General features: G+C 42.3%; 1 protein-coding gene across 3 annotated transcripts in view; it reads right to left on the bottom strand.

Annotated features, from left to right (window-relative positions):
• Positions 1–2,210: 2,210 nt before the first annotated feature.
• Positions 2,211–19,114, bottom strand: part of AVPR2 (arginine vasopressin receptor 2) — a 152,899-nt gene continuing 135,995 nt past the window's right edge. For 2 of the 3 annotated variants that reach the window (XM_069748428.1, XM_069748427.1), the window contains 2 exons: positions 13,726–14,608; positions 2,211–4,986 (listed from right to left, as the gene is read on the bottom strand). In XM_069748428.1, coding sequence (XP_069604529.1) covers positions 4,781–4,986; positions 13,726–14,608 — 1,089 coding nt within the window. In that variant the 3' untranslated portion in view covers positions 2,211–4,780. Of the gene's footprint in view, positions 4,987–13,725; positions 14,609–17,776; positions 18,333–19,114 lie in introns of those variants that run through there. The other variant, XM_069748429.1, reaches the window with a different exon arrangement.

Consider the following 19,114-nt stretch of genomic DNA (forward strand, 5'->3'; position numbering starts at 1 on the left):
CAGGTTCACTATTTAAGTGAAGAAAAAGAAAGGCCTTTTATAACTGTAACCATTCCTTTAAATTACTCACTGGACAAATTCTAGAACCAGAAATTGCAGAAAGAAAGTTATCCCCGCTAATGCTTTAGACATGGCTGAATATGAGGAACCTTTATCTATTAATGAGTGTGCGAAATGTAAAGCAGACTCTGTACTAGTTTTAAAATAATCAAAAACTGTTTCTTTTACAGAAATTGGTCCATTGCCACGATGAAGCTGAATAATCAGCCCATGTTCTACTTGAAATTGACTTTTCGATGTTATACAGGATTATTCCCTTAATAGATCCCAAAGATGATTCGGTCAAGCTATCCCTTCTTTTTCTGCTTCTGGGACTAATTGATGAAAAGCTGACCACTGATGGCGAGGAGGGGTAGAAGCAATTACATTAAGTCTTCTGTTTCTGAATTGAGCTTTCAACCAAATATTCCGTTTTAAGCAATATAGCACTAAATGTCGTAAAATTTTAGAAGCCCGGTTATTTTTTGAAGATAATGTACTAATTGCTAACATTACACCTTGGTTCGTGGAAGAAAGCAAAATTAATTTATTCACTAGACAAGAACCCCAAATAGCCAAAGCTACTAAAATGAAAAAATAACTCAAGCATAATAGTATTCCCAACCGCTAAGGATAGAGTCAAAAATTCAGGCCATTGACCCGCCGACCAATGGCCATTATAATATACTCCGTAACTGACACTAGGTGTTGAGGCGCACACTAAAGGTAATGTATCTGCTGAAATAAACTCATCCTGCCAACAGGAACGATCACTAAATTTCCATAACAATTCCAGCCGAATCGCTATATCCTGTTTTACTTCTTTGCATAATCTAATGTGAGACCTAGGAGAGTTATAGCCTTTCGTGAAGTCATAAGATGTCTAGAAAATACTCTACCTATAGGAATTATTCGCAAGGCGAAATTCAATAGACCTAGAAGAGACTGTAACACCTTTAACAAAACTTTATCTTTAGCTAAAAAAAAACTTTTCTAAAGAACTATAAGCTTTTTTAGCTTATTGTAAGGAAGGCTACACTCCATCTTCTGGGAGTCAATGACTATACCTAAAAATTGTATTCTATGACAAGGAAAAAACATTTTCTCTTTTGCTATAGGAACTCCAAACTGCTCAGTTATAGCTAGAGATGTATTCAGTAGTTTTGAACATATGTTAGATTCTGCTGGCCCAATAAATAAGAAATCATCTAAATAATGTAGGGATCTAGCTAACTCAACTACCCATTGAATAAATGAAGAAAAGGTTTCAAAATGATGACATGAAAGGGAAAATCCCATAGGTAAACACCTGTCAAAATAAAATTCCCCTTCGAAAAAACCTAAAGAGTTAAAACCTGACGGATTGACAGGTAACAGTCTAAAAGCTGATTTTATATCAGATATTGCTAACAGAGAATTTTTACCCTGGGATCTAAGTAGATCAATTGCCCCATCAAAAGAAGAATTCTTAACAGAGGCAACTGATTTATCAATTTCATCATTTAATGATGATCCCTGGGGATGGGACAAATGATGAATTAATCTAAATGATCCAGCAACTTTTTTAGAAACTAGGCCTAACAGAGACATGCTAAAATTCACAAACGGAGGAGATGTAAAAGGGCCAGCAATCCTGTTAGCTAATAATTCCTTCGCGGTTATTGTTTGCTGCATCTTTAAATGCATATAAAGATTTTAAATTTTGGACCAACAGCAACCTCACCCTTTAAATGACGGGACAAAAAAAACATATAAAAACAAAACCTTCACTAATTAATTGGCTGCTCCGTGTGTCTGGGTACAGATCGAGCCATGGACGCATGTTTTCCAGTTTCACTGGCGTCAAAGATCTTAAGAACTTGCTTCCTTGTGACAGGCTGATGTAGCATGTTTTGAGTATTTCTTCTGAAGCATTTTGACATCAGGTGAGTTCCTCCACAGAAAGCACATTCATGTCAAAAACGACAATTAACATATTTTTCAGACTATAAGACGCACTTTCTTCCTCCAAAAATGTGGAGGAAAATTGGGGGTGCGTCTTATAGTCTGGATGTACCGGCTCTGGCTGTGGTGGGGAGGTGGGAGAGCAGTATCAGCAAAGCAACTGGTCACAGGAGGCTGGAGCCGGCAGCTGCGGCTAACTCTTGTGCCTGCTGCTAAAAAGAAATGAATATTATAATAATTTTTTATTTATATAGCGCCAACATATTCCGCAGCACTTTACAATTAAGCGGGGACATGTACAGACAATAAATTCAGTACAAGTTAAGACAATTTAAACAGTGACATTAGGGGTGAGATCCCTGCTCGCAAGCTTACAATCTACAAATCTTCACTGCATTCCATGCCCATGGGTGTGGAGGGCAAAGAATATTCATTTCTCTTTAATAATAATATCCTGGTATGCATGGCCCCATCAAAAATATATAAAAAAAAACATTACACTTACCTTCCCAGCGCTCCCTCGCAGCATTTTGCTCTGTTGCCAGCAGCTGCTTTATTCTTGTAAGCATCGCATAGCAGCGCTGCTCACAAGCAGAGCACAGCTGCTGGAATGCTAACTGCTCTGCATGCCAGTAATGTGCGCGCAGAGAGCAGTGAGTATTCATTGCTCTTCAGTAGCGTGCATAGTGTCAGCCACTGGCTTTCTGCTGCTACCAGAGGTCATGTGTGCCGCTACTTAAGAGAAATTAATATTCACCTCTCTCCATGCCAAGAGGAAACCGGTGGTTGACACTATGCATGCTACTGAAGAGCAATGAATACTCACTGCTCTCTGCGCGCACAGTCCTGGCATGCAGAGCAGTTAGTATTCCGGCAGCTGTGCTCTGCTTGTGAGCAGCGCTTGATGTCCCTGCCATGCGCTGCTTACAAGAATAAAGCAGCTGGTGGCAGCAGAGCAGGATGCTGCAAGGGAGGGCTGGGAAGGTAAGTGTAATTTTTTTTATGTTTTCTGATGGGCCATGCATACCAGGATTGGGGTGAGGGCCAATTATAAGGAGGCCCTACATACTGGGATGAGTTGGGGGCCCTGCATACCAGGATAGGGATGGGGCCATGCATGCTAGTATTGGGATGAGGGCGGTCATTCCTGCCAGGGTAGGGATGAGGGGGACTATTCATGCCAGCATAGAGATAAGGCCATGCATACCAGTATAGGGATGAGGGATCCATGCACACCAGGGTAGGGATGAGGAGGCCATGCACACCAGGATAGGGATGAGGGGGCCATGTATACCAGAGTAGGGATGAGGGGGCCATGTGTATCAGGATGGGAATGAGGGGACCATATATACCAGGATAGGGTTTATTAAGTACAGAATTGACCATTTTGCTTCAATTTTTTTTCCTAATTTCCTTCTCTAAAACCAAGGCGCATCTTATGGTCCGGTGCGTCTTATAGTCCAAAAAACGCGGTTCTCATCCATTTGCAGGCAGTTTCATTGAAGGCGAAACAAACACCTCTTTTATTGATAGGTCCTGCAACTTGTTTACAAATTATGTGCCTCTGTGGAAGCATCAAATTTAGCCACAAACTGATGTCCTTAGAGCCCCATTTCATATTTGAATGAACCGAGACCTTCTGTCTAAATGCCTCATCATATAAATACCACACCATGCCTCCGAAATTCCGGTAAGCCTCTAATATGGTATCCACATGCTGAAACATTCCACTACATAACTCCGGTGACTTCTCACCTAGAACAATTTTATCATCTCTTTTACTAAGTAAGAATTTGTTTTTGTGTGGTTTAGAAAGCCATAGTAGAGAGCATCTACGAAAAACGAATTTCACTAGAGGATATTGTATATTTATTTCGTCGGAGACTATATAATGCCTTATTTCCCCTACAAGGGCTGCTGGTGTCCTCCATCGATTACTGCTGACTATTGGGAAGTCCAATTTCAAGAGGCATTGCGATAATATTATTTTTTTAAAGAAGGATTAGAAAAAGTGTAGAACCCTTGACAACCAAAGATTTTTAGCTTTTGATTAAGCTTTCTGGCAACCAACAGCGATCAAGGACTTTCTTTAAATTAATTTATTCTGTACGTGTTAACCACTGACTGTACGCTGCACATACTTAGCAGATTTAATTGTCTAGACCTTTTGTGATAAAAAATATGAAAATCTCTCACCAAGTCCACTTAATGTTCACAGCATCACAGAGAGCTGTAATCCAGCTCCAAATACACAGACATCAACAATATTGTCATCTCTTTCAGTACAGAAATATAGCAAAAGTTTGTGTGTTTTCTTTTTTTTTTTTACATGGTGGTGACGGAAGAAGTTCATAGTGATTATTGTAGGACTCTTCTAGAGTCCCCAAAAGTCCCCCAAAACGTATTTATTGTTCTTAAAAAAAAGTTCCATTCCCTTGGACAGAAAGGTGCAATATTGGGTCCATCATCATATTTACAATAGATAGCTCTGTACAATATATATTTTTTAACACATCATGTGCATGTCCTAACAATATATAGATATTATTGTAGATCGAGTATGTTAGGAACCTAACCCATCTTCATAAACATCGGCTCTGATTAGATGCCGGCATATAAGGTGCAGTGCATTAAGATTGTTTCACAGAAAAATGAAGTTCTGATGATGCCTTCAACAAGTCTAAACTCTTGTGTAGACGTAATTCCGCCATTATTCTTGCTTGTTGGCACAAAATCCATGTCTGTCCTATCAGCCTGTGACTGTTCATGCTTGGTACACAAGATGGCCAAGCTCTATTTAGTACAGAGACTCCTTAGGTATGGTGGTGGAGCCAGTAAAGCAGGAGTCTTCAGGCAGAGAGTTCTTCCGTTGCCTCTTCTTGCAGCCACAACACAAGATGGCTTGTACATCCTTCGAGACACTGCTACTGAAGATGGTGTAGATCCAAGGGTTTGTGCAGCTGTTTAGACTTGCTAGAATCATCAGGATTTGTATGGCAGAGTCTGAGAAATGGGAGGACAAAAAGAAAATTAATTTATAACATAAATTAAATGAAAATGTATGGGTGTCTTATTGGTTAAAAAAACAGACTGCCGGCTCACTGAGGGGCCAGATTACAGTTGACTATTGAAGTATATGGAGAGGGAAGGGAAAAGGAATAGAGTGAACAAGCAGAAGGAGACCCAGATGGATAATGCTGTAGTTATTTAGTGAGTTTTTATCTCATCGCAGTGCTGGATACACAGCTACACTTCCCTGAGCTGTTGTTGATTTTCAACATTTGCTACACAGAGACAAGAAAGCAGGAATCTACACATATATAAGGGATTCCTACTTTCTTTCTATAGAGGAAATGTGCAAAATAATCATCAGCAAGGATGACACTGTACAGCAGGACAGAGCAGTGTAGCTGTGAATCCAGCATAATCCAGTGTATGGTAGACATTATAGTAACAGGTCTCCTCCAAACACTAGCTCAGAGTTTATTCAAAATTAGGATATAGGAAAATGGTTAAAATTGCAGGTTAGAAGTCATCTTATGGTCAGAAATAGTGCTATTCCTCATTTGCACACATCTAGATTAAAAATCCAGAGGTCCAAACCTTCAGACTAGAACGGGTAACCATGACAGAAGCTCCAAAACATTGAGGGGAACATGTCTTTCATACATTAATTATCAAACTGTGAGAACTCGGTTCTAAAGTTTCCAGAAATTTATTTCCATATTAATAGTATATTGTAGATTATACCAAATATGCTTATCAAAGTGGGTCCCAACCCCTCGGTCAGTCTCCTTGCTGGAAGGATGCCCTGTCCTAGAACGTCTTATCACATTCCTGCTTTCTGTCTTGTCACATCTCATAAATTGGACGGCATCCTCTGGTGATGCCCTGCCAGGAAAAATCTTCCCACAATCCCACACAATAATAGATATAATCAGCCCCATGAGCAAACATCCCAGAGCCAGTGTTTCTGAGGAGCACAAAGACCCCAGAGAATCTGGAACTCCGCAATGCAGTCCCTTTCAGGATCAATACAATGCAGACAGTGGTGCTTATGGTCATAGTTTTATAGGAGGAGATTTATACCTCTGGGCTATTCGCACCAACAGCCAAATCCAACAGAAGCACCTGCAGAGTGTTTGGAGAAGGGCGTGCTTGTTTATTGGGGATTTTAAGGTTCACACCACAGTAAAAACATTTGTGGGTGTGGAATTTTTTTCTCTCCATAAGAATGGTTGCGAAAAACTGAGATTTTTAAAGGGTACTTTAATGGAAATTTATGGTTGAACGTGCTTGTCACCTTTATATGGTTATCTCAGAGTAATATTTAGAATTGAGAGTCCTCAGTGGTTGATACCTTTTAATGGCTAACTGAAAAGATGGTAACAAATTGCAAGCTTTCGAGACTACACAGGTCACTTCATCAGGCAAAGACTAAAGCAAATTCTGAAGAATCACATATTTATGCACAACATGGCATAGAAAAAAAAGGGGGAAAAACCATGGATAAGACTGGTGACATGAAGCAGAATTACCATGGGTGATAAACAGTTATGTCCATAAATATTGCGCCAGTTCTTAGATAAGGATTGTTTTATTGGGGTCTGGTTCTGTTGTGATGACCCCTCATAGTCTGAGGGGCAAGTTCCTTAGTTGATGTAAAAAGACATAAATCCATGCGACACATTCATTCCTGCAGTGAGAGTGTCAAAGGTCGTCATCAGTTTATATTCCCATACTCTTCTGTCTCTCTGAGATTTGAAGCTACCTTTCAACACAAGTAATTTCATGTCCATAATGTTATGATTTGGGAGACAAAAATGTATTGCCACAGGTAGATCCATTCTTTTTTCTCTTATTGTATGGCGGTGAGAGTTCATCCTTGTTCTCAGTTTTTGCCCTGTCTCCCCCACATACAGACCCCCAGTTGGACATTTAGTACAAATAATTAGGTACACCACATTAGAAGTGACGCAGCTGAAAGTACCTGGGATCTTGTAGTCCTGATGTGAATTGGGGATCTTTATCTTGTCCATGGTCATTATAAATGGACAGGTTGTACATTTTTTTCTGGTTACAAGGAAAGGTACCTGCAGCTGTTGGAGAGAGGACAGGGAGCTCTTGACAATGATGCTTCTTAGATTTGGGGGCTGCCTAAAACACAGTAGTGGGGGTCTGGAAAAATGGATTGTAAGCGGGTGTTAGGGCTAGCGGAACGCACCGAGTAAATAGAGATGTTTATTGATATTGGTGCGTTCGCAACCCGGGGTCCACCGTGCAGGAGTACCTGCTGCTAGCAAACGGCGGAGCTATATGGCGGTACAGACTAACTCAGTTAATTCACTGAGTAGCCGTGAAAGGAAAGCACTGTGCCCTGTTAGACACCACAGAGGCACAGGCCAACTACCCAAACAGAGCAGTCAGTGGTCACGCAAATACACAAAACTCCTCGCCGGAGGAGCCAGCATTCTAGGGGCTTATTTCAGCCGGGTCCCTGAATACACTCAGACTCAATCTCCTCGCCGGAGGAGCCAGCATTCTAGGGGCTTATTTCAGCCGGGTCCCTGAACACACACACATGTGACCACACTGGCGCAAAGCACATAACTTAAGACAATACTAGCGCATGGCCGTGCGGTCATGCGCAGCTTATATAGTTGCCGCACAGGAAGCTGCTACCGAAGTTTTGCCCTTTCAGGACCTTCCTGGAGGACCAATGGGATGCGCTGCAGTACCTGAGCATGTGACCCTCGACCTCCAATGGGAGACCTTGTCCTGGGCATGCTCAGTGTGTGTAAATAAGGACTTAGTCCCAGAGAGGCCTGCTCGCCGCAGATCAGTGCAGGGTACCATAGGAAAGCCAGAAAAGGCAGTAGTGACCCTATGCACAGAATCAGCCTCAGCGAGACGCTGGGAGCGACGTCTCCGCTGAGCAGACCCCACTGCGGCCGATGCTGAATGGGAGACCGCAGCAGACACAGATCGAGATTCCCCCTGTGCAGCAGAGGAAACTCGACTCCTAACAGTGGGCATCTTTTGCAGTAAAGGTTGTAATTTCCGTGCAGCTCCCCTTAGCACCTCCAGATTTGGATTGTAGGTAACTACTAGAGGTACCCGGTTATTTTCTTCTTTAGCTTTGTAATGTAGCAGGTGATTCCTTGATATTCTGGTGGCTCTTGTGATCTGGTTTTCAATTGTTCTTGGATGGTAGCCCTGATTCAAAAAGGTCTTTCTGAGGCGACCAAGGTGTTCATCCCTATCCATTGGGTTGGAACATATACGATTGTATCTGATGGCTTGGCTGTAGACAATGGAGTTTTTTATGTGTTTTGGATGGAAACTGTCCCATTTAAGGTATGTTGGACGGTCGATTGGCTTCTGATACAGGGATGTCTCTATTATATTGTTCTGCAGCCTAATGATGGTGTCCAAAGAGTTATATTGGAGTACAAAGATTCCACATCCATGGTGGCCAGGATGGTTCCTTCTGGTAGAGGACCTATTGTCCTGAATGAAGCTGGGTGTATCCTTTACCAGGGGTTTAAGAATACCCTCTACCCATCCAGATATCTGCTCAGTAAGGGTGCCCACACATGTGACACAACTGACCTATTGAATAAACTATCAGCAATAGGTCCTCTACCATAAGGAACCATCCTGGCCACCATGGATGTGGAATCTTTGTACTCCAATATCCCACACCAGGATGGAATAAATGCCTGCAAATTCTTCCTGGAAAACACAGGGACTGATGCAAATTCTGTGGTGGAACTTATAAAATTCATCCTCACCCACAATTACTTTGAATTTGACAAGAAGATCTATCTGCAGGAGACTGGTACAGCAATGGGAAGTAAAATGGCCCCACAGTATGCAAATCTTTTCATGGCCAAGCTTGAAAGTGACTTTTTGTCCTTATGTCCCATCAGGCCTCTGGCCTACTACCGCTACATTGATGACATTTTAATCATCTGGACGGAGTCTGAGCCGCAGCTAAAGACGTTCCATGTACAGTTTAATCAATTTCATCCTACCATCAACTTGACACTCAACTACTCCTGCACTGAAATTAACTTTTTGGACACCATCATTAAGCTGCAGAAAAAATATAATAGAGACATTCCTGTATCAGAAGACAATCGACCGTCCAACATACCTTAAATGGGACAGTTTCCATCCAAAACACATAAAAAACTCCATTGTCTACAGCCAAGCCATCAGATACAATCGCATATGTTCCAACCCAATGGATAGGTCGCCTCAGAAAGACCTTTTTGAACCAGGGCTACCATCCAAGAACAATTGAAAATCAGATCACAAGAGCCACCAGAATATCAAGGAATCACCTGCTACTAGGGTTGAGCGAAACGGGTCGGCCATTTTCAGAAGTCGCCGACTTTTGGCAAAGTCGGGTTTCATGAAACCCGACCCGACCCCTGTGTGGGATCGGCCATGAGGTCGGCGATCTTCTGAATCTGGTATCGGAATTCCGATACCGAGTTCCGATATGTTTGCAATATCGGAAATCGGTATCGGAATCCATATTTAAGTGTAAAATAAAGAATTAAAATAAAAAATATTGCTATACTCACCCTCTGACGTGCCCTGGTACTAACCGGCAGCCTTCCTTCCTTAGAATAAGCGCGTGAAGGGCCTTAGATGACGTCACGGCTTGTGATTGGTCGCGTGACCGCCCATGTGAGCGCTCACGCGACCAATCACAAGCCGCGACGTCACCGAAGGTCCTTCAAGCGCTGATTCTTAGGAAGGAAGGCTGCCGGAAAGAAGCAGGGAGCTTCCGAGGGTGAGTATATACCTAATAGGAATATACTCACCCTCGGACGCGCCCTGCTTCTTTCCGGCAGCCTTCCTTCCTAAGAATCAGTGCTTGAAGGACCTTCGGTGACGTCGCGGCTTGTGATTGGTCGCATGAGCGGTCACATGGGCGGTCGCGCGACCAATCACAAGCCGCGACGTCATCTAAGGCCCTTCACGTGCTGATTCTAAGGAAGGAAGGCTGCCGGTTAGTACCAGGGCGCGTCAGAGGGTGAGTATAGCAATATTTTTTATTTTAATTCTTTATTTTACACTTAAATATGGATCCCAGGGCCTGAAGGAGAGTTTCCTCTCCTTCAGACCCTGGGAACCATTGGAAACCCAATGCACTGCATTGGGTTTCGTGTTTTGGCCGACCCCGACCCCGACTTTTTTATAGGATCGGCCTATTTCACTCGACCCGACTTTTGAAAAAGTCGGGTTTCGTGAAACCCGACCCGATCCTATAAAAGTAAAAGTCGCTCAACCCTACCTGCTACATTACAAAGCTAAAGAAGAAAATAATCGGGTACCTCTAGTAGTTACCTACAATCCAAATCTGGAGGTGCTAAGGGGAGCTGCACGGAAATTACAACCTTTACTGCAAAAAGATGCCCACTTACAATCCATTTTTCCAGACCCCCCACTACTGTGTTTTAGGCAGCCCCCAAATCTAAGAAGCATCCTTGTCAAGAGCTCCCTGTCCTCTCCAACAGCTGCAGGAACCTTTCCTTGCAACCAGAAAAAATGTAAAACCTGTCCATTTATAATGACCACAGACAAGATAAACATCCCCAATTCACATCAGGACTACAAGATACGAGGTACTTTCAGCTGTGACGCTTCTAATGTGGTGTACCTAATTATTTGTACTAAATGTCCAACTGGGGGTCTGTATGAGGGGGAGACAGGGCAAAAGCTTAGAACAAGAATGAATTCTCAACACCACACAATAAGAGAAAAAAGAATGGATCTACCTGTGACAATACATTTTTGTGTCCAAATCATAACATTATGGACATGAAATTACTTATGTTGCAAAGTAGCTTCAAATCTCAGAGAGACAGAAGAGTCTGGGAATATAATCTGATGACGACCTTTGACAGTCTTAATGCAGGAATGAATGTGTCGCATGGATTTATGTCTTTTTACATCAACTAAGGAACTTGCCCCTCAGACTATGAGGGGGTCATCACAACAGAACCAGACCCCAATAAAACAATCCTTATCTAAGAACTGGCGCAATATTTATGGACATAACTGTTAATCACTCATGGTAATTCTGCTTCATGTCACCTGTCTTATCCATGGTCTATCTTATCCATGGTTCCCCCCCTTTTTTTTCTTTTTCTGTGCTGTATTGTGTATAAATATGTGATTCTTCAGAATTTGTTTTAGTCTTTGCCTGATGAAGAGACCTGTGTGGTCTCGAAAGCTTGCAATTTGTTACCAACTTTTCAGTTAGCCATTAAAAGGTATCAACCACTGAGGACTCTCAATTCTAAATATTTTTCTATCTACTGGCTAACACGGTACCAAGATATATTTATTTCTTGTATCTCAGAGTAGACATTGGTGATATATCACACTTGTTTACTAGCCCAATTACAAGGGTTGGAGCATTGTACCATGTGTGGGGGCATGTAACCGTGTGTGGGGACATGTAACTGTGTGTGGGGGCATGTTACGGTGTGTGGGGGCATGTTACGGTGTGTGGGGGCATGTTACTTTGTGTGGGGGCATGTTACGGTGTGTGGGGGCATGTTACGGTGTGTGGGGGCATGTTACGGTGTGTGGGGGCATGTTACTGTGTGTGAGGGCATGTTACTGTGTGTGGGGACATGCTATGGTCTGTCGGTGCATGTTACTGTGCGTTGGGGCATGTTACTGTGTGTGAGGCCATGTTACAGTGTTTGGGGACATGTTACTGTGTGTGGGGGGCATATTACTGCATGTGGTGGCATGTTAATGTGTGTTGGGGCATGTTTCGGTGTTTTGGGGTATGTTTCGGTGTGTGGGGGCATGTTATAGTGTGTGGGGGCATGTTATAGTGAGTGGGGGCATGTTATGGTGTGTGGACATGTTACTGTGTGTGGGGACATGCTATGGTCTGTAGGTGCATGTTACTGTGCGTTGGGGCATGTTACTGTGTGTGGGCCATGTTACAGTGTTTGGGGGCATGTGACTGTGTGGGGGCATATTACTGCGTGTGGGGGCATGTTTCGGTGTGTGGGGGCATGTTTCGGTGTGTGGGGGCATGTTATAGTGTGTGGGGGCATGTTATAGTGAGTGGGGGCATGTTATGGTTTGTGGGCATGTTACTGTGTGTGGGGACATGCTATGGTCTGTAGGTGCATGTTACTGTGCGTTGGGGCATGTTACTGTGTATGAGGCCATGTTACAGTGTTTGGGGACATGTTACTGTGTGTGGGGGGCATATTACTGCATGTGGTGGCATGTTAATGTGTGTTGGGGCATGTTTCGGTGTTTTGGGGTATGTTTCGGTGTGTGGGGGCATGTTATAGTGTGTGGGGGCATGTTATAGTGAGTGGGGGCATGTTATGGTGTGTGGACATGTTACTGTGTGTGGGGACATGCTATGGTCTGTAGGTGCATGTTACTGTGCGTTGGGGCATGTTACTGTGTGTGGGCCATGTTACAGTGTTTGGAGGCATGTGACTGTGTGGGGGCATATTACTGCGTGTGGGGGCATGTTTCGGTGTGTGGGGGCATGTTTCGGTGTGTGGGGCATGTTATAGTGTGTGGGGGCATGTTATAGTGAGTGGGGGCATGTTATGGTTTGTGGGCATGTTACTGTGTGTGGGGACATGCTATGGTCTGTAGGTGCATGTTACTGTGCGTTGGGGCATGTTACTGTGTGTGGGGCATGTTACAGTGTTTGGGGGCATGTGACTGGGTGTGGGGGGCATATTACTGCGTGTGGGGGCATGTTAATGTGTGTTGGGGCATGTTTTGGTGTTTTGGGGTATGTTTCGGTGTGTGGGGGCATGTTATAGTGTGTGGGGGCATGTTATAGTGAGTGGGGGCATGTTATGGTGTGTGTGCATGTTACTGTGTGTGGGGACATGCTATCGTCTGTAGGTGCATGTTACTGTGCTTTGGGGCATGTTACTGTGTGTGGGGCCATGTTACAGTGTTTGGGGGCATGTGACTGTGTGTGGGGGGCATATTACTGCATGTGGGGGCATGTTAATGTGTGTTGGGGCATGTTTCGGTGTTTTGGGGTATGTTTCGGTGTGTGGGGCATGTTATAGTGTGTGGGGGCTTGTTATAGTGAGTGGGGGCATATTACGGTGTGTGGGCATGCTACTGTGTGTGGGGGCATGTTACTAAGTGTGGAGGCATGTTACTGTGTGTGGGGGTATGTTACTGTGTGTGGGGCATGTTACTGTGTGTGGGGCATGTTACTGTGAGTGGTGGCTTTGTTGGTCCCATCATAATGTGTATGGGACCCTTAGGGGGTATCATACTATATAGTATAGATTGATCTAGTATATACTGTATAGTATGAATTGCTCAATACATGTTTACTTTGGTCTGCCTAGATGAACAGGCACTCAAACGACTGCCGATCTATAATAGTCTACTGATCGGGGGTCGTAATTTACCACTGGTCGGTCCATCTTAACAGACTTTATGTCTTTTTTACTGAGTTTTTGAGGCAGAAACTACCCAAATCTTCCTCAAAAACACAAAGCTACTCAAAAATGTTGAGTTTTCACTTCAAAAACTCAAAAAAAATAACTAAGTGTGAATACATCCTAAGTCAATTAACATATATTTGCTTGTATATTAAGTCCTAATACCTGTTTAATGATACTGCTCTTTGAACCCATCTTTACATACAGCTTTATGGCAGTGGATCACATATTGTAGCAAAAATAGTCTAAGAAAGCAACTTACGACTTGTTCCTGACTTTACATTCCAGACATTCCACAACTGTGCGATAAAAAACGGTGTCCAACAAACCACATAGATCAGCACGATAGCAAGAGTCATCCGCACAGTCTTGGACATGGCTTTGGTCACCCCTGTGTCTGAAACTGGTGGCACTCCATTCGTTCCATTCATCAGTTTTTCTTTTCTTCTTGACCCAGGTGATCTTTCTGTTCCTAAATATAAACTATTGTGGATCTCTCTGAAGATCAGCACTTGGCACGTTGTAATAAAAAATGCGGGAAGGATGAGGACTGCCAGGGTTATCCAAGTCACATAAGCTTTAAGGCCCCATGGCTGCACAAAATTTGCCCAACAGTCATGCACACCTGGATGGACCTCTGTTCTTGAGAATATAAAAATCTGTGGAAGACTGAGGATGCCAGATGCCACCCATGCCAAGCAGACAGGGATGTTCCACCGGGCAGATCCCTTTTTAAAAGTCATCATGGGTCGGCAAATTGCTTGATGCCTATCGAAAGTCATTGCCACGATCATATATGAAGATGCAAACATTCCAACAACCTGGAAGTACCTGACAGACCTGCAAAGGAAATCTGGACCTTGAAAACGGTCAGTGATGTCCCAAATGAGTTGAGGTAAAACTTGGAAAAAAGCCACCACTAAGTCCGCCAAGCATAAGTGAATCATGAAGGTGTGCATAAGAGCATTGTGCTTCCGTCTTCTCAGAAGAGTGAACAGGATCAAACAGTTTCCAAAGGTGGCGAGTCCAAAAACAATGGTGAGAAGAGCAATGTTCCATTGTGCCACATATGGGTTTTTTTTGTCCACGTCGCCGTTGGTAACATTGGCACTAATACTTGAAAAAGGGCTGTGTGTCACAGACATCTACCAAGAAAAAAGACAAGAAATATGGTCAATTTACAGCACAAAGGGAACATTCATACTTCAAAAGGATGTAAGGGATAAGATTGTTTGTAAAAGGGTACGGACTTGTATAAAAAAAATAAAGAAGTAACACATTTCAGTTCCCACTAGTTTCTACCTCTTCATACACTAGAAATGGTCACTGGTTGTGGCGGGTTATCACTGTGGCCAGTGATTGCCTTAGTGAGCATGTCGAAATGTACAGACCAGCGCCGACCTGATAAACACAGGAACGCTAGCTGCGGAAGATCAGTAAGGGCTAAAGTATTATTTTGTTTATTTTTTATAGTGGTTTGAGCCCTTTTACAAATATTTTTAACCCTCTGGGCAACTTCTTTAATATGTCTTCAAATATTTTCTCCTGTGATGAGTAAAGACGCGGGATATTGTCAGCATGTACATTACACAAGGACTAATTCCCAGGAGCCGATGAGATAATGATGTTCTAATTAGTAACAGTAATAGAAACAAGAACAGACCCCCTTGGTGGACAGTGGTAATAATAATTACTACTTCAGTATTTTGGGTCTTTGGGATCCACTCGACTGTGAAGATCTTCAAGTTCAAACTTGTGGATTTAAGTGTCCTCATTGTCGAAGTAAGGTACTGCTGATCTACTAAGAACATGTTAGATATCACCGGTTGCCCACCTTGGGCTTCTACTGATATATATTGATGCCTGAGGGTAAAATATAGGGTAAAAGTACTGGCTATAACAATGTTTTAATGGAGAAACAGAACTCTTGACCAAAAAGTACCAAGTCATCTTCCATGGTCAAGCAATAACAATAATGTTTGCCCCAATATCTCACCGATCTTAGCAAATTTCAAAATAGAGCTTCTTGTGCAAGGTTTGTTTTCACCTCCATACTTTTTTTAGTTCTAGGAGCATTTTCGTTCTCATTATTTATAGAGAAAGACCTCATGAACTTAGGGTCAGTCCTCTACTTAGCTTGTTTCTTCCACGTACCTCTCATTATTTGTAGAGAAAGACCACATGATCTTTCAGCCAGTTCTCATCTCCCTTGTTTGCTGCTACCTCTCTCTTTTGAGCCCAGTTTGGGAGGGCAAAGAGGTTCAGAATGACGTAATAAATCATGAGTTAGTTCTTTTCTCCCTTTGCTTGAAATTGGGAAACCCATCAGTTCTGTGTTTTTGGACATACCTGGAATGTACCTTAAATGTCTTGAATTTTGCATTCTAAACATTGGTAAACATGGGAAACCATGTGCACCATCGTAAGGAAGGAGGAAAAGGATAAAATCAACTTTTATGGATACCAAACTGAAGGACCTCTACAGTTCACTTTTCCTCAGTATAACTTGTCCATCAGCTCCAATTGTCTTCACTCTCAAACAAGTCAATCTCTGTTGGAGGGATTTGTTTAAAGAATTCCCCAAAAATGTCTTATTATCCAATATATCTCAAAACCATCTTGAAATATTGATGTTGGATCGCGTACAAAAAAAATCCAAAAATAAAGGCATCATTCAAGTTTTAATCAACCATTTAAGTCTTGCACCACATTATTCTTTCACTTGGACACATTGAGGGCTTCCATTTTTTTGGTACATTCAGAGAACTTTCATGGCTCCTGCTCTAGGAGGTTTTCCACCCCCGACTGAAGTCTGTGCTGCTGTTTTGATTAAATATGCTAGAGGTTAAATCTTTGATCATTGCCGTCATGCATCGGAATTGTGAAAGCACTTACTGTATAATGTATGCCACCCATCAAGAATGCAAAATTGCAAATCAATGTAACATTAGATACACTTGGCTCACACTCCATATTCATCTTCATCATAGCAACTCATTGGCATCCACTTTGAAGGATTCAGCATTTTTGGATAGGTATTTTCATGTCAATGTTTTTTTTTCTGTTTTGAGAACGTTACGACACAAAATATCTCCGTGATACTCTATGATCCGCCTATGAGGGAGAGGTTGCATCTACAGACATGTAATTATCCCGGAATCAGGCATCTCCTCTGGGTGCTTCATGAATGCTGTGCAGGTGCCTATTACATACAGTATATCTATTTATAAGCTGCATTTTTAGCTTCCCTATAAACACTGACGGGAGTAGTATACGCCACCATCAGAACCAAGTGTCTTCTGCATTCCCAGAGTGAATTTCTATTTCTGTATTATAATTATTACCATATCTAATCTGACCAGGTGAAAGCTAACATTTGGGCAACATCTGTATATCATTATCTACTATTAACTAGATTTCATATAGGTTCCTTACTTCCCTCGCTGTGACCCGAATCAATCCACTGCCCCCAAACCTCTCTACATTGTGTGATATATAGAATCATCTTGTCTCAGGAGGCCACAGATGCAGCATTTCTCACTCATGATAAATCTTACTTAGTTCTGGATCCATAGCAATATATCATTGCAGATCTATGTATATGAAGTGTCAGTGGGTGACTAATTTAAAGCAACATTTTGGATGTTTCAGGTTTTTCAGATAAAGGGGTTATTGACGTTATCTTCATTTCAACAAGTTGGGTTGAGGAGATGATTTTATGACACATATTACTTGATAAATATTACAAGTTCTCTTTGTACACTTTTTAGTACCGCCTTCCTTACAATTCTCCAAAGAGCTGCTGGTGGAGGAGTATGTGACCAGACCTGTCCATCAGCCTCTTCCAGTTGAGAAACACGGTATATGAGAAAGCTGTTTTTCAATTGGAAGAAGATGAAGGACACATCTGTGCTCCTCCACCAGAAGTCATGTTGTGGGGAGGAGACCTGTGCAGTCTGTAAGGAAAGAGTAGGAGAACCGGATATGGATAACATCAGAAGGTTTCGTGTAGTAGTCTCGAAATATGAACAGGATATGTGAGTGATAAATATATGTTTGAGAAGGTTTGGGAATTGAGGTTTGGTTAGGGTTCTAAGTAAGTTTAAGGGTCTGAATAAGTTTAGGGGTCTTAATTCAGGACTCTGGTTTGGTTTTATTACTAATAAATGAAAATAAATGTTTGAAACAGTTTAAAAGAGTTTAGGAAAGGTTTCATAGTTTTAATGTTGAAAGAAGACACAAGTCCATTGAGTTCAACCTATAACCTAACAAGTTGACAAGACAACATCTTTAAGTTGGTGTCCAGCTCAGACCTTAACGTGACCGCAGACCCAGGAAATCCATTTTTACTGACTCTCCCGGGATCAGATACTTCACAGTCTCCTGGAAGAGTTGGTGAATCTCTTATGGGCACACTGGAGCCTTCTGAAACCTCCCGCAAAGCTGAGATTCTGGGTATTTCTTGCGATTGATGCTGGGATGCTGATTCATTAAACAGAGTCCGTCATCCAATTGCACATTCAGGGGGGAAGGAAACTGGGTGTAGAGGGAACAGAGCTGTAGTTATGGGAAAAAAAACCTTTCATACTGTACTAGAAATCATTCCGGAAAAAAGTCAAATTACATACCGTTGGTCTACGAATCCTGTAATGGTCACTAAGAGTGGTTACCAATAGAAACCCAATACCCAAAATAAATATAATGAACATAATCATATGGAGTGAAAATAGTCCAAAAGTTGTTTGCAGGCACCAAGGATGTACTACAAATTACCAAACATGATCACGTCAGTAACCACTGTAAATTCTGTAGCAGCAACTCCATAAAGTATTTTACGTGTAGAGGTAGAGGTCTAAAATGACAGCAGAAAAAGAACACAGTAAATATGACCATATATCACAGAAGAACTGAAAAGAGCCTATAAAGATAGGGGTCCCAATTCAGGTAGCCCCCTTTTCATGTCAATAGATGGTATAAGCCTGCACAAGGCCCCTTATCCAGAGGGAACTCCACATTAGAAATCAGAACAAGAGGAAAGCTGCTTGACGGTGACAAGTCTCTTTGGTGGAAGAAGGATCAACAAGAACCAGACACAAGGAAGAACCAAAGAAGGTGGGGAGCAGGCGGTCATTTATCCATTTTTGACACATGTCCCACAACTCTTACATTCTTCTTCACAGCTTCTGGATTTCTATATTTTCTAGAATGACTCCATTATGTGTCAGATGTGGTTTGTTGGAGAAAACAAGGCTCCGGTCACCAGGTACTAAATCATTAATTCTTAAGATCAACGCCAATGGCCCCTGTCCCTCAACTATCATATAATTTATAGCAAATTAATTGTTTCACGTGGCCCAGGGGCTATTGGACCCCTCAGATACCTGCGCTGTTTTCTCCACAATAGTTCCTTTATTAGCAATTCCATTTACATTAGCACTCTTATATGTTATTTTTTGTGCAGACAGCCCCATATTGACTTCTGCTTGTCTTTGCATGTATTGGTCCATAAAGAATGACAGAAAATCTTTCATTTTTTTCCGTCTTTGTGGAACTGGTCCAGACATTAGATGGTTGGTCTGGGATATTTGGAGGAAACCCATGAAGAACTTGGTGAATAATTGGAATGTGGTCAGTTTAGATCTGTACTTAAC

The sequence above is a fragment of the Ranitomeya imitator genome, chromosome 2, assembly GCF_032444005.1.
Source record: "Ranitomeya imitator isolate aRanImi1 chromosome 2, aRanImi1.pri, whole genome shotgun sequence".
NCBI lineage: Eukaryota > Metazoa > Chordata > Amphibia > Anura > Dendrobatidae > Ranitomeya > Ranitomeya imitator.